Source organism: Podarcis liolepis (assembly GCF_965112155.1).
Source record: "Podarcis liolepis genome assembly, chromosome: 6".
NCBI lineage: Eukaryota > Metazoa > Chordata > Lepidosauria > Squamata > Lacertidae > Podarcis > Podarcis liolepis.
Window position 1 is genome coordinate 30173379 of NC_139559.1, and position 16359 is coordinate 30189737.

Sequence of the window (16359 nt, forward strand, 5' to 3'; positions counted from 1 at the left end):
TATTCTGGCATCCTTACACAAATAATAGGGAGGATATCTATTCCCAACATGCACTCAGGAATGAAAAAATGCAAGTCCATGTTCCAAAATACACATGTCTTTGTACATGCATGTGGTTCTGCATGTATAAAAACATAACATGAGGATGAGCCTTAACCATCAGTGTTGGTAGGAAGCTGCACATGTTCCAAAAGAGTTGAAATTTTCAATATCCTCTACAGTGAATTAAGTGACTCCAAGTCATGACCTGTTCTTGCACTGTTCTCCTCCTATTCTTAAGTTCACATACACAAGACAATCTTGGATCCTTTTGCTGATAACAGAAACCTCCCCCCACATCCATTTTTGTGTGTACAACAAGTGTGAGAAAGGCAACTGCACAAGCATATGTCTGCCATGTTTTTAAAGCCTGACGTTAAGAGTATAGCAAAAATTGTCAATTGCATGAAGCCATGGAGAGGGTAGGTCAGGTTCCCATCATTGCTGAAGCTTTACTGGGCTGGCAAGAGTTCACTCATCATTCAGTGTAGCCCAGACCTTAAAAGCCTTTATAGCACAAAGCACTCTCATCATATTTGCTAATGCACTGAGTCCCTGATAACATACCATGAACATCAAGCAATAATGGATTAAAGTTCACGCACTAGGCTGGCATACAACAAAAATAAAAAATGGACTTTTAGCAGCACTGTTAGTTCTGAACATAATCAAAATTGTTTCTATGTTTTAACTAAGAAGAATTGCCCATATTTTGTTTCAGCTAAGAAGACATACCCAAAACACAGAACAGGGTAATCTTATTAGGTTTGGTCTTAGCTACGAAGTCTAGAGAGGCTCTGCTCTGCTCTCCTGAGTGGCTCTGCATCTCCTTTGCCCCATTCCCTGATTGCCCATATATTCTACCAGACAGATATCCCCAGCTCCATTTCCCCATTAGTAACATCACTACAACCCCCTACACTGCAGCTGGTTTCTCACAAGCATAGAGACCAATAACACTGTGTATTCAGCTTCTTGCTGCAAGATTACTCTCCCAAAGTTTTGCTAAACGTGTTCAAATCAAACATCTACTGCCATTCAAAGCCACTTACTGAAAACAAAAATGAAAGCATCAGTTAAACTTAGTTCAAATAGAGAATATTACCAATGCAGCGAACAAAGCAACAGTCACAGCTTGTTCTTCTCCTTCTAGACATCGGAGACCTACACAGATAGCACCATTTTCAGAAGGAAAACAAGAAGGAACATTGGTGGAACTGTCTGGAAGGCCATTAAAAGCCCCAGGACATATGTCTCATCTGCCCAATGACTACAATTAATATTTTTCCCAAAGGAAAGACTATTCCAATATCAATAACCGAAGCAGCACATTTTTAGAGGGAACGGATTTTCACTGACAACATTTTACCACTTTATAGAACTAGGTGAGAGTAAACAGTTTTCACTGTTGACTATGGCAGCAATTCTAATTCCTACCTGGGAGTGGCAAAGCTGAGTGGAATGGCAGAGCCCCCACTGCACCCAATTTAAAAGAGGGCCTTGTGAAAGAGGTATCAAAATTCAATTCTTCTGCATTACAGTGCTTTGGGGGAAATTATGATATGACAGATTTAAGCTCAGTGATGCTGCTGAGAAGATAGCACAAAAATGAATACAACATGTTGTTTAAACTAGAGGTGGAAAACTTGGGACCCCTCAGATGTTGCTAGGCTGCAACTGCCACAATTCCTAAGCATTCCTCATGGTGTTTGCGAGTTGGCAGTCCAACCACATATAGAGAACCACAGGTTCTCCAACCCTGGCTTGGACTATTTGAACAACAAACTTTCACATAAGACACAAACAGCACAAAATACAAATATAGAAATAACAATGTCCAAAGGCTTAACTTGCAATTTGTACTCATTGGTACAATTCAGAAATGAAAGTAAAAAATGAACCACAAAGGAACAATAATACATTGAACATGGTGTCTGAAGTATATTTCTGGAAACATCTGAACACTGGGGCCATGTTGTTTTTGAATAAAAAGGGCTCTTGGGTCAGTTTATTGATCTTGCAAAGAAGAATTTAAAGGGTAAGGCACAGCGTCATCAGTACGCTGATGACACGCAGCTCCTGTGACATATGAAACAGGAGGTGCCTGACTCAGTAATAGACTGGGTGAAAGCCAATAAACTGAAATCAAATTCTAGCAAGACCAGAGGCCCAGTGTCAGAGTGGTTCGTTAAAAGAGATAAAATGCAAGGAGAGGAGGAAGCCATTGGGGTAGAGGGGCATATTGGAGCAGGGGAATGGTTGATGTGAAAGGGGTTCAGGGCCTTCTTCTGCTGCTTCTGTACTCCAATGGTCCCCAATGGAAATAGCCTTTTCTTCCGCCACATGAACCACTGGACTATAATGACACAGATTCATATGTTATGTGTCTTCTGGATCTGAAGTTATAGGAAGGGAGCAAACGACTTCGTTCTCCTAGCTCTCAACTAAATTTCCAGCAGGCTTCTTCCAATATGCTGTAGATGGTGCTAGAAGATCACTAGTTTCCATTTTTGTCGGAAGGGACACTTATTTCTCAGAAATATATGCCAAACTATCCTTTATTGTCACAAATTCAACTTTACTGTAGAAATTTACTTTAATGCGTACAGAAAATTTTCATTCTGCAGCCACTTACAGTTCCCTACCCGGACTTTAAGGCAGGGATAGACAACCCTGTGTTCTGGACTATAACTCCTATCACTCATAGTAAGCATGGGCAATGATCAGGGTTTATGGGAGTTGTAGTACAGAACATCTGCATGGCACCAAGTTGCCTATCCCTGTTTTAAAATCATGGAAGAGGAGACCTCAAAATACCTTCTAAACATTCAGCTCGCCACCTCCTACTGACAAGCTTACTTTTGTTCAGGGGTACACTTTTTGATCATGTAGAAGAGCCTCCTATAAACACTCTGACTAGTCACAAACTTCCTTTAAGACTTCTTTCTACTCTTTGGTCTGTCCTCTATTTCCCTCCACCCCCCTCTTTCGCTGTTGCTTATAAAACAAAGAATGACCTCTCTTTTTCTTTGAACGTGGGATTGATTCTAAACAATGCTGGGGAGGCAAAAGTCTCAGTGTGTCCTCTAGCATCATCACAGATAGTTTTCCATGATATCAAAGGTGCTACTTACAATGTAGGGTATCTGCCCAGGGCTTGTTTTGATACCCTAGATTGTGAGTAGCACTTGAACCGCAGTTTAACAAACCATATCTTCCTCAAAGCTGGGGTGGAAAGAGAGGGGCAAGGAGGGAGTAGCACAAGGCTAACTTTTGGTGTGATCAACTATAGTTTATACTATAAACTATGCACTGTGATAATTATATATGAACCAGGTTACATTGCATGAAGAATCCAAATGGAAATCTATCACTCAATTATATTGCACACATTTTATGGACAACAATCACTCTGCTTATAACAGGATACACAACTAAACATCCAAATCATCAAAGCAATGGGCACAATCTAGTCTAAGTTAAGCACTTCTATGTACCATAGAGGGATGCGGGTGGCGCTGTGGTCTAAACCACTGAGCCTCTTGGGCTTGCCGATCAGAAGGTTGGCAGTTCAAATCCCCGCGACGGGGTGAGCTCCCATTGCTCGGTCCGTGCTCCTGCCAACCTAGCAGTTCGAAAGCATGCCAAAAAGTGCAAGTAGATAAATAGGTACCACTCTGGAGGGAAGGTAAATGGTGTTTCCGTGTGCTGCTCTGGTTTAGGTGTTCTGTTGCACCAGAAGCGGCTTACTCATGCTGGCCACATGACCCAGAAAAACTGTCTGCGGACAAACGCCGGCTCCCCTCGGCCTGTAAAGCAAGATGAGCGCCGCACCCCCAGAGTCATCTGCAACTGGACTTAACTGTCAGGGGTCCTTTACCTTTACCTTTACCTTTATATACCACAGATTACAACTGAAATTAAGTGGACTTAACTTGTGACAGATCATGAACAATGTGTAATATAGGTAAAGGTAAATAAAGGCAAGGTAAAGGACCCCTGGACAGTTAAGTCCAGTCAAAGGCAACTATGGGGTGCAGTGCTCATCTAGCTTTTCAGGCCAAGGGAGCTGGCATTTATCCACAGACAGCTTTATGGGTCATGTGGCCAGCACAACTAAACCACAACTGGTGCAGGGAGGATTGTGATGACTGCCAAAGAGCACAGTGATGCCATTTACCTTCCTGCTGCAGTGGTACCTGCTTATCTACTTGCACTGGTATGCTTTCAAACTGCTAGGTTGGCAGAAGCTGGGACAGAGCAATGGGAGCTCACCCCGTCACATGGATTTGAACTGCTGACCTTTTGATCGGCAAGCCCAAGAGGCTGACCCTATATATTATGTAGATAAAAGCTACTCTTACAAAGGTTTGTTTCTCTAGGAAATGTGGAATAAAAAACAAGGCTGAGGATATGTATATATATTAGCATGACCTCACAGTCTAAAATACGAAGAGGATTTTTATTTCACAGAATCTTTCTATGTTACATATACTCGTTCCATTTGTCTGCTCACTAACATCAACACATCCAGAATCTATTGACTGCTAGCCAAAGCAGAATGGCAAGAATTTCCCCTGAAGCCTAACAGCCCTTCTGCTTTACCGACTAACTTAACAATTATTACATAAAAAAATAATAAAAATCCCAAACCTATCTGAGTTAAAATATAGTGAAAGCTTTCTCTGTTATTTCATTCTGGTGATGAGGTGGCAAACTGCTCAACTGAAACCCCAGCTGGATATCTGTGTTTTCCCATTTTCTTTCTCCAAACAAATATGAGAATTTTGCTTCTACAGAAAAAAATGTTTGCAACTGGCAAAAATCTTGTGTGAGGGGATACTAAGCCATGCATTTATTGTCATAGTCCTAACCTGGAAGGACAGTACAAAATGATACAGTTGGCATCTTCGGTGAGACAGAAAAAGATTTAGGGGGAAAAGACTCTTTCTGAATTAGCTACCTTAATTGCTCTATTTATTATATGCATCAATATAGCACTACTGTGCTTGATATAATTTGCAAATCTGACATGTCTTCCAATTTCTTAGCTTAGAAATATTCTTTGCAGACAGCCTTAGTTATCAAGAAAGTGTGTGTGTGTGTGTGTCTCTCCTTCTCTCTCTCTGCAGGAAAAACAAAATATCTTTGGTTTGACTGCTGCACATTATTTCCGCCATTGCAGGCTGGCTGCCACTGTCAAACACTATGTCTGTCAAAACAGGCATGGCTGCACGTACCTTATAATGTGATTCTGTCTCCTCTTCCTGAGTAGAACTGGAGGGAGATGGTGTAGCAGATTTGCTTCCGGGGGGTGATGGGGAACCATGGGTAACACCGCTCCTCATACCCATCTGAGAAATCAGCTGTGACTGGCTGAGGGCACTCATGTGACCGGTATACATCCCTGCTCGATTGATCAGGGGAACTTGATGGTTGGACTCATAGGAAGTGGCTTCTGAGTGGACCATCTCCTGGATCTGAGTTAGGAGAATATTACTTTTTAATTAAAATTGTATTATATTTATTGTCTTATAAAAATTATATTATGATGCAGGCTGGGCATGGTTGTTACTGGGAAGTTAATCAACTGGCAAAAACTAATCTGTTCCATGCTGGGTAAAAGTTACTCCTAGTTTAAAGCACTGAGATCTTTCTTTGCTGTTCTCAGAACGGTTTCATTACACAGAACAATGCAATGGATTACACATCTTTGTTTTCATTTTAGTTTCAATTTGGAGAATATTTGGCAACATTTGGTTGCCAAATAAAAAGGTATACTATATGGTTAGTATTAATATGAAACTTATGGTATCTTAACAGGCTGGCAGTCCATGGGATTCAAATGCCATGCAACCCACAGGAAGCACTACAATGAGAGGTGGCTTGTAGCAGCGCTCCTCTGACAGTTGTCAGCAATGCTCAGTTGTTGAATTGGGGCATGTCAGGTTTTGGGGGCAACACAAAGCCAAACTGTGTCAGCACAGTGCAGCAGGTTTGCCAATTGTGTCCTTACTGCTTCCTTTTCAAAATGGCCATACCATTTTTTAAAAAAAAATCAAACATGTTATTGTTTTTATTTTAAAAAGCCAAAGTCAAAACATGTGCTTGTAAACAGCAACAAGGCAGGACTCTCTTCCTGAATACTTAAGGAAACATAAAGAGATGGAGACTCCAAATTTTGATCCAAAGGACCATAGAATATTTTGTAGTAACAGAATGTTAAACTTGATGTAGTAAAACACTGAAGTCTGTTTTCTCAGTTGGAGTGGATATTTTTTAAAAAAAAGTTAAATAGCAATTTTAAACTTGATGAACTGGGGGCATGCTTTGAAAACAGAAAGTGAGAGGAGTCTGGAAAGAAGTTCCAAAATCATGGGTTAGAAAAGGGAAACATCAAATTCATTTTAAAGAATGACAATGAATGAATGCCCTATACAATAATTTTTAGTATATATGTATTCTAAAAAAAAAATTTATTGAAGACCAAATTCAGTGATAATAATGTCAATACTAATATTAATTTTAAAAAATTCATTCACTTAATTCAGCTGAAAACATGGTTTTATTCCATAAAATGAACAATCCTTGAAAATTGCATTGAAGAATTATAAACAACAACATCCTTACTCAAATTTGGAATTTCTGACCCATCCAGAGAATACTGTCTGCCTATGCAACCTATGCAAATATAACCTGCAACATTTAATATTTAAAAATGGGACCATTTTTGTAAAATGGAAACCTGCAGCCAAAGACCACAAAGGGCATTAGCACTTAAATAGCCTGAGGCTAAGCTGTATGAAGTGAACTGGGTGGTGTGTTTTTTTAAATATTCTCACTGGCAACCATGTTTCATTTGTATCAGATAGGAGGGGGGGGGGAGTTGGAAGTTATACACCATACCACTATAGGGTTGTCTCTAGCTGGCTTGCTTGGGAATGAGACTGTTCTATATCCAAAGTACTCAATATCTGCTCATTCTGGCTTTCCTTGTAATCCATTTGAAACACCTGGTACTGTCTGCTGTTATAGACTATGTATCAGATTGACTATAAAGTTCCCACCTTTGCTTTTCACAGCAAACTCTTTTGCCCCATTTACAGCCCTTAGTCATATCCACTCTAGTCACCTTCTAGTTTCCCAGGGGTGCCAACTTGAATAAAATATAGGGGGGGGCAAGTAAGCCCTTCCCTGCATAATCCATCACATGACACGGTACACGAACACTATTTGAATGACAATGCACATCAACTTTGGGGGTGCCCAAACCCTTCAAATATTGAAGGGGGGGCGAAGACTCCTTGACCCCATGGAGTTGGCTCCTTGTAGTTGCCAACTTCCCCTCAATCCATCATTATCTCTCCTTTCCACCACATAAGCAGGCTACTATTTCCCCCAGCTCCTCCCTATTGCATTCAATCCTCGTTCTAAGAAAAAAAAAACAGCCTTCAATCCATCCTGTCTCTGCAGCGACTATCCCTTTCTTTTTGTGTGTCCTCAGATTGCAGGGGGTGGGGTGGTGAGGGAGAAGAGAAGATCTATTATGGGATCAGAAGTCATTCTGCTCATCCAATGGCTGTGTTGGATACAAGCTATGCTGCTTAAGACATCAACTTCTAATTCCACACCATGGTCCTCAAATGTGTGTGAGTGGGTAAGAAGGATCAGGTACAGGACAATTCTAACAATGGCTAAAATGGAACATCTATATTCAAAGCCAATTCACCTCTGATGGCCAACGAATACAATAAAATGGGGAATATTATCACCACATTTCTCTTTTCCTTGGGTCTATCTGGCCAACCACTCTCAGGGACAGAATGCTAGGCAACTAGGACTTTTGGTCTGGCTCACATGACAATTCTTTTAATTACAAAGAATTGAAAATGTGTTGTGGAGATTCTCTGCCTCCTGAATAACAAATGACGATCACATTCTGAGCTGCGACAGATTTTGAAGGAGCCAGTGGAAGGAGCAAGATAGCTGCCTACCCAGATGTCTTCTCAAGCACTAACAATGGGGATCACTATTTAGTCTGGTCCCTACTCTATAATAATGTTAATATAAATGACAATTCAGCTGTTTTTGGCTGCTTAGCCTCCTCCTTTTATTCATTGGGCGATTTTAAAGGGATTAAGAGATGGAAATGAGCAACAGACATCTTCTTCCCAAGGATGAATGGGAAACCCTACAATAGACCTAAGACAGGCAAAGAAGAAGAGTGGCGTCAGATTTTGGGATACCCCAGGAATGAAGTATGGTCCCCAAAAATCCCAGAAAAAAACAGTTGTCCTAATTTTGGCTTTCTTTGCTGGAGACAAAACCCCAGAACAACAGAGATCTGTCATTCCCATTCTACCTATAAAAGTAATACCAAAGAATTCATTAGTTTGGTATGCTAACGGAGAGGCAATGGCATTGGGACAGCACAGTTTCTCTACTCATTTCAGAGATGGAATTAAGCCAGATACTTAGGTACAATCAGATTCTCACACAGTAGAAAACAGCAGGAGGGAAATCAAACACTGTCTTAAACATTTTCCAGACTTTTTTGTGCTTTTTATATTAATCTGATTAATGTTAACATGAGTTTAAAGACCCAGGGCTTTATTTATTAACAATTTTCGTTTCCGATAAGCCCACTGAGGTGCAATCTCTCATTAGCAGGGGACTCCTGCCAACTCCATTAGCAGCTCGTAAAGTAAGAGATGTAGGGGAGAGCTGAGAGGGCTCAGTAGGCTTCAACAGAAATAAATCCAAATGCAGAAGCAGATTTACTGCTACAGGTCGGGAATCAAGAGCTTTTCTACAACACTAGACAGCATGTTGGGCTTAGATATTTAAAAGGTACTGAAGGGGGGAGCTTAAGGAGAATGGGGAACAGGCGTGATTTTTACAAGAGCGGTTCTCGTCTGCTCTGTTTAATAAACATGAGGATTCAGTTTACATTTTTTAAAATTGTTGCATTTATATTCCATTTCTACCTGGCTCCAAAGAAGCTGACGCAGCATTTCAGCTTCCTCCAGATTGAAATGACATTCACACTTGCTTCGCAGGGCTGGTTCACACATATCTGCTCATCACTTGGGGATTATTTCAATGAGAGGATGGGAAACCCACCACAGAGAGAACTTTTCTTACCAACTCACATCACACAATGCATTTCAACTGAGATAAGCTGTCAGCTGATAATCATCTGGAGAGAACTCAAGTGTGTACATACATGAGTCCAGAGTATATTATTATATCAACTTATTAGCAATGACTCTATCCTAATGTCTAGAGAAAATGGCAAATTGCTCAAGAGTTACTTTGGATTTTTACTGTTTAATAAAAGCTCTCAACGCTGAAGATGATGGGCCAGCTGCTAAGGAAAATAATGTATTTTCATTATTTTACATTTAAATTAAGGAAAGTTCATAAAATATGTATTTTATAATTGTAGAAAGATATAATGTAGATTGTTGGGTTTTAAACAAATCTAAAATATCATTCCCATCTGCAGCTGCATTAGTCTCTTGGGCAAATACTATATTAAGATATTTTTAAAAATTCTTATTATGGAGCCAGTAGACCACAACGGCTCCATTTATCCATTAAATATGTAATCATACATTTTTCCCCTTTAAAGTGCATATTATTTATGCAGCAGAGCAGAACCAGTCCATGAGTGTAATTATGGATATGAGACCTGTGCAGAAAATTTCTTATGAAAATTTGCAGAAATGAGTATGTGTTCCATCTAGCAACCATTAATAGCAATGGGAAGATTCCAGCTGAACACACTCAGTTTGGGATTGGGGCCCCACTGTGCTTTATGCCTCATGGTGGGTAGACATTGTTACCGACCCACTCCCCAAATCACCTCAGGAGGGGTTGGGGAAATCCCAGAACAGATTTAGGAGAGGTGCCAAAGAAGAAGAGGAGGAAATTGTTCTGTTGTGCAAGCATAAATCCTTGCAGTAATGGAGTATGAGGCTTAGTGCTGCTTTGAATGCAAGCCATAGCTGCACTAAATCATTTCCAGTTGGTCAAACCTACCAATGTGGAAAAAAAATGTTGTGAGGGAGGTGGGAAAGCAGTTGCACCTGGAGATGACTGCAGATTAGAAAGTGTGAGAGAAGAGAAAGACAATGACTATTAACATGGCACCATGAGTACCAGGGTACTTTCTAGCATAGCATAAACAAAACGGCCGGATTTGGGCCCAAATAGTTTACAAGTTAAATTTTAACCATGTTAACTAATGTCTCTTGGGGAGATAATTAGGGAAAAGTCAATGGTGGGGAAGGAAGGTATAATGAACAGTAGCAAAGGGAAAGGTTATTAATGAACCAAGTATGAGTGGTTTGTGTTAAATATGTTTAGGCTCAGTTTGGCTTCAGCTAAAGAAGTGGACATTTTGAAACCAGACAAATTTCCTGGTGCACCTACCTCACAAACATGGAGGGGGGAAAGTGTTCTCAGATGTCATGTTGCAATGAATACTTGTGCAACATGAGCACCATTAAACCCATATGTTAAGAAAGGAGAGCTGCATAGTCAAGTATACCAGGAAGTCATATTCTAGAAAATACATGAAGGTGTTAAGGGATTTCCCATGGGAGGTCTGCAATCATGCTTCCTGACTGTGGTGAATATGTGAAAAATCTGCTGAGCATTTTACCATGGATTAACAGGAATTCTGACTCACTGTGATATCACCGAAGGATGATTTATTTCCTTTCCCTTGCAAGAAGGTAACTAACCAACAGAAAAAGTGGTGCCGTTCTGCTAAGGCAGCCATTAATGTCTCTCCTCAGTATAGCACATGCTCTGCCCCTCCATTATTATTAGCTACTACTGCATTTCTCTGAAGAAAACATTCTGGCCTGTCAAGCTTGATCAAGCATTTTATATTTCTGCTTCTTTGGTGGACCAAAAGCTACTCTCACCTCAAATCAGCAGTTCACAGGAACAACTTCCTCAATGGTAACAAATCAGAAAAGATATTCTGAGATACCTAATCTATATCTGTCACTCCTCCTAAGATTCTCCTCAGACTTTGCTAGAAATTGATTTTATACACACACACACACACATACACACACACACACACACACACACACACACACACACCTAATTACCACCCACTCCTCCTCCCAATTTGTAACTGTTCCTAATAAACTTTCATGGTGTATGGAAAATGCTTTGGAGAGGCGACAAATTTCTGGTGGAATTTGAGATGTCTTGTTCAGAGTAATAGCTATCTCACACAGGTGCCCAGCTGCTATTGTGAAATCAGTAAGCATTTAATTGAAACAAATGACTATAATAATAGTACATTATCCCTGCAGGCTCATAGCCATAACCGTTTTAATTATTGAGTTAAGAGTCAAACTAATTTATCCTTTAAAGTAACAGCCACCTTTTTGGTTCAACCGATCATCCTGTTATGAACACGAGGGGAACAGTAGGGAAGGATTTAGAGAGGGAGTAATTTATTTCTGTGGGGGTGCGTTTATCACACAGTAGAGGCTTCCTACAGCTATAGCTCTCAATCACTGGTTCATATACAGGCACAGCTAGTTCACATTACTGTATTGTAATATGGTACTCTCAATGGAAAGCCTGCATTCTGCACGGTGCTGAGAACCTTGCCAAGCAGAATGCATGGTGAAGTTATTGCAGCATGGCTTCCCCCCTTCATCTTTGCAGGATGAACATCTCTTCTGAATGTGCCTAATTTTGAGATTTGAGATATTCCATCTCCTAAAACATGTAGGTTTTTCTACAAAGTGATAACTTACGACATTAAAACATTCACCATTAAGCCTGATTCTCACTTCTAAAGAAAGCAAGGCTAATTTAAATTAGGAAATTGCCTAATCTTAAAAATATTCATTATTAGGGCACTGCACACTTTGGAAGTGAAAGAACACCCCCATGCCCATGTTCCCCACAAGTCCGGTTACTTTTATTGCTTTCCCTCTCTGCTGCCACCCCATATTTGACACAAATCTGTTACTATTTTTTGGAGGATATTAGTACAGCAATCTGAATCCCGTGTTTTGACGGGCTATGATCTAGTGTTACGGCACACTATTATTACTGGGGAAAGAGTCATCCAAACACAATTAACACTTCATTATGAAGATGAATCTCCACAGCCTCTGTGTTAAGAAAAGCTGCTGGAAACAACGGAAAATGGTGTTTAACAAATGGGGAACGCCCCGTTAACGTACCAGGCTTCATCCATGTTTTAGAGCCATAAATGAAACAACTGGCTTGGAGTTTGTTTTCACTGCAGATACCTGTAAATGTACATAAGGGGTGAGGTGATCTTTGATGTATCCCGGTTCCAAGCTGTATGGGGCTTTATATACTCAGATTATCTGTATTCACACGCTAACATCAATACACACCAAATTTTTGACACGCAGCTGTAACATGCAATTTTCCCCCATTACTGGTTAGTCACCTTATCTCACCAGAGGAGAGTGTGCTTTGTTACCTATCACTTATTACCATCAAGGCCAGGGTGTGTTTTCTTTGTTTAATTGAATTATTAAGTACTGTAGTTGTGACATTTTTATATTGATGTTTTATTCTTGTTACTATGAAACAGTTTCAGATTGTCTTATATGGGCAAGTCATAGTCATGTGGTGTTGGTGGTGTTGGTGTTTTGTCATGCTTCAATGTGAATAGCTTTGAGTGTAATGATGATGGAAAAGTAAGGCACTAATGAAGTGACAGTGACTTTGCTTCAGTTTTTGCCTCTTGTGGGATAACCTCTCTTTTTTTCCTTTATGTTCTGTGCAGCCTATGGCATCGTGGAGCAGTGGTGCTCACCTGACCTCACAAAAGGGCATGGCTGTTGCTTACCAGGAAGCAGAGGGACAAGGCAACAGGGTCAGTGCAGTGCAGATGTGCCAGTGGAGCCAATCTGGTGCTCCTGCTGGTGCATGTAAACTACATTGGCTTCCCTGCTGCCTTACCCCTCCCAGTAAGCGACAGCGGCTCATCTGTCCAGAGGTCAGGTGAGTGGCAATGCTCCACCACACTGGCATGCCCTTCAACATTTCTCTAATGAAAACAGGGGTGTCTTATTCCATGATGGTGATGGTGATGATAATACCCCACCCAACTGACTGAGTTGCCTCAGCCACTCTGGGCAGCTTCCAACATACAGTGGTACCTTGGGTTACATACGCTTCAGGTTACGGACACTTCAGGTTACAGACTCCGCTAACCCAGAAATAGTACCTTGGGTTAAGAACTTTGCTTCAGGATGAGAACAGAAATCGTGCTGCAGCGGCAGCAGGAGGCCCCATTAGCTAAAGTGATGCTTCAGGTTAAGAACCGTTTCAGTTAAGAATGGACCTCTGGAACGAATTAAGTACTTAACCCGAGGTACCACTGTACATAAAAACACAATAAAACATGAAACATTAAAAAACTTCCCTATACAGGGCTGCCTTCAGATGGCTCAAGGGTTGGATAACTCTATATCCTCCAACATTTCTCCAGTGAAAATAGGGACGTCCTAAGGAAAAGCGGGACATTTGGGGATCAAATCAGAAACCGGAACGGCTTCTGACAATCTGGGACTGTCCCTGGAAAACAGAGATACTTGGAAGGTCTACGCTGGCTGCTACTGTGTGCAGCAGAACATAAATGCAACAAAACTCATACGGCACAATCTTAATGTTGAAACAGTTACACAATAGATTATTGCTGCCAGAAGAGATCTTGCTGGGAAGTGTCTGTGGCAAGGTAGTTTGCCCATGGCCTGCCAATGTTTGTATCCACTCTGCAAAAAGATTTTTCTGCTGTTCCTTCCTTCTCTGTGCCACAAAGCAATAGTGACAAAGTTCATGATGTGTATCCAGAGCTCAGATACATTTTCCCACGTGAGCTTTTGTGTTTTATTGAGCTTTTTTGCAGAGTCCCATCCACCTTGTTTTATGCCTCTTCTGGCCTTTGCTAGACATTTTAGATATCGTGTTGCTATAAAGTGAAAGGCCCCCAAGTAATGACAGGCCTCTACAGTTTATTGCAGGGAGCATAAAATATAGTGATTTTAGAACAGGATAGGAAAAACAAGAAGACAATCTAGAAAAATCACTCTCTAGGGAGGAGCGCGGTGAATTAATTTTGAAAGCATTGTCCCTCACTGCAAAATTTGATCCAGCATTTAAAATTATTTTTTTAAAAAATCCACACCAAGCAGCCACACCAAGCCTAAATATGAAAACACCATTTTACAAATGTATCAGCAATAAATGTAAATAAATGTAATATTTGTTTCTGACACCCCTCCTCCAAATATATCTTTTAAAAGGTATGTTAAGATCCATGCATATCACCCAGGACATATACTGAGGTAAAATCCTAGGTAACGCCTTGAGATTTTAAGAGAGCAGACAAATGTACAACTGACAATTAATTTGTCCAAGTCTGAGTGTTTTTCGGCATTGCATCTTCCTAGGATCCTTAACAGCTTTAGTGCTAAAACAGATGTGGCTATTATGTGCCTGGGATGAGACAATGCAAGTTCTTCCACTCATCTGAATTGAAGATGGGAGCATCTGGGGGGCCATGTGGTGTTCAAATTACATTTCATGGACTCCATTCTGCCTTCTTATCTTAGGTTTAAAATGACACGCCAGAATTGTGTAAAAACCACCATATATGTAGAAACCTTTATTATTGAAGACACAGAGAAAGCTCTCTGATATGACAAAATCAGATGCTACTCTGCCATTTGGATTCTTTATAAAAGAATAAACGTAAACTTGTGCTGCTTGTGCTGTTTAGGGAAGTTTTAATGTTTAATGTTTTATTGTGTTTTTAATATTCTGTTGGGAGCCACCCAAAGTGGCTGGGGAAACCCAGCCAGATGGATGGGGTATAAATAATAAATTATTATAATATTATTATTACTGCTACAAAAATGTGGCTCCATTCCAGGTTAAAACCAAGATCCTTCTGAAACTAGTCCCAGCTTGAAACAGGGTTTGCATCTTAACACTGCTACATGCATATATACCAGCTACTGCTATTGTGGCAGAAGGTTGGGCCAGTCTCATTGTGGTTGTGTTATACAGTCCACCATGCTATTACATGCACACACGTGGGTTGTGTGCTATTACATTTTAACATTCACACTGCAATATATCAAGGGAGTTTTGTTCAGAAATGTTAAAAGCGATAACAGGTTCCCGGGCCCTTGCAATTAACATGTGACACAGTAACATTGGTCATTTAGAGTCTGGTCTTCCAAGTGCATTGCGCTATGGACACAAGTCTTCCTTATTTATGCCCTTCCATTGCTGACTCTGAAAAGTTACCTCCAGGAAGTTGGATCAATGCTCCCTATATTGCTGTGTTCTGCTGGCAATTTTCAATACCCTTATAGCAGCATGTGCTGAGACGTACATTGTAGTCATGTCTGGTTGTGGGACAGAATGGTTATGTGGAGGAACATTTGGATGGAAAGTAATACAGCATTGATCTACAACATGATGTAGATTTCAGCCATCGGAATCGCATTACTTCCAATGGATTCTACTTCAACTATCAATATGTATGACTGGTTCAAGGCAAGGGGATGTGGGCTCCTTTGCTCTGGCAACACGGGTACATTCATTCTCTTGTTCTTCTTCCCACACCTTGTGGTTCCTTTTGAAAAGGGGTGGGGTGGGGGAAATCACTGGATATGAAGGGAATATTAGCAACCCTTCACCCCCATTCTGCCTTAGCACAAAGTAAGGGAAGGATTGATTCATGCCATGTCTACTTTGGTTACCAGCAGGTCTCCCAACACATCATGAATATGCTGGTCCTACATGAAAAGGAGCCAGTCATCAATCATGTAGATGCAGAACCTATGATTTTGCATTTAAATTATTCATTGCATGATCACTGACAATTTTGGTTTGCCAAGAACTGAATACTAGGCAGTATGATATTTGATGACATTGTCTTGATGTCCTAAAAAAATGTTGATTAGCTAGAACACATCTTCATCTTCACTTTCCATTACTTCTCTGGCCCGACTGATAACATGGCAGGGCCAACAAAGTTGTACCTCTGAAATGCACTGGGATTGTTCGGGATATTCTCATGAAAAATTAACAAAATAATCCCTGATTAATCGAGGTGAAGATTGCTCCACCTGGGTCTCCGTCTCTTGTGTGCCAAATATGCAATTCCATCAAGAAAACCACTTAAGCATTTAAGATACAACTATCTACAATTTGCACTCCCTTGAAAGTCAAATATTTCAGCAAAACAAGGGAAAATAAAATACTTTTACTGCTCTACACCGTATC

General features: G+C 40.5%; 1 protein-coding gene and 1 long non-coding RNA gene across 11 annotated transcripts in view; one reads left to right on the forward strand and one right to left on the reverse strand.

Annotated features, from left to right (window-relative positions):
- The window catches only part of LOC310709159, a 105284-nt gene that overhangs the window by 59554 nt on the left and 29371 nt on the right, over positions 1-16359 (forward strand). The gene's annotated exons all lie outside the window — the stretch shown is intronic.
- TOX2 (TOX high mobility group box family member 2) overlaps positions 1-16359 on the reverse strand; it is a 260964-nt gene that overhangs the window by 44964 nt on the left and 199641 nt on the right. For 7 of the 10 annotated variants that reach the window (XR_014527291.1, XM_083508113.1, XM_083508109.1 and 4 more), the window contains one exon: positions 5280-5519. The exons of the other annotated variants lie outside the window; for them this stretch is intronic. Coding sequence is in view for 6 of the 7 variants with exons in the window: in XM_083508113.1 (XP_083364239.1) it covers positions 5280-5519 (240 nt within the window). In the remaining variant the exon portion in view is untranslated. The remainder of the gene's footprint in view (positions 1-5279; positions 5520-16359) is intronic. 10 annotated transcript variants of the gene reach the window in all.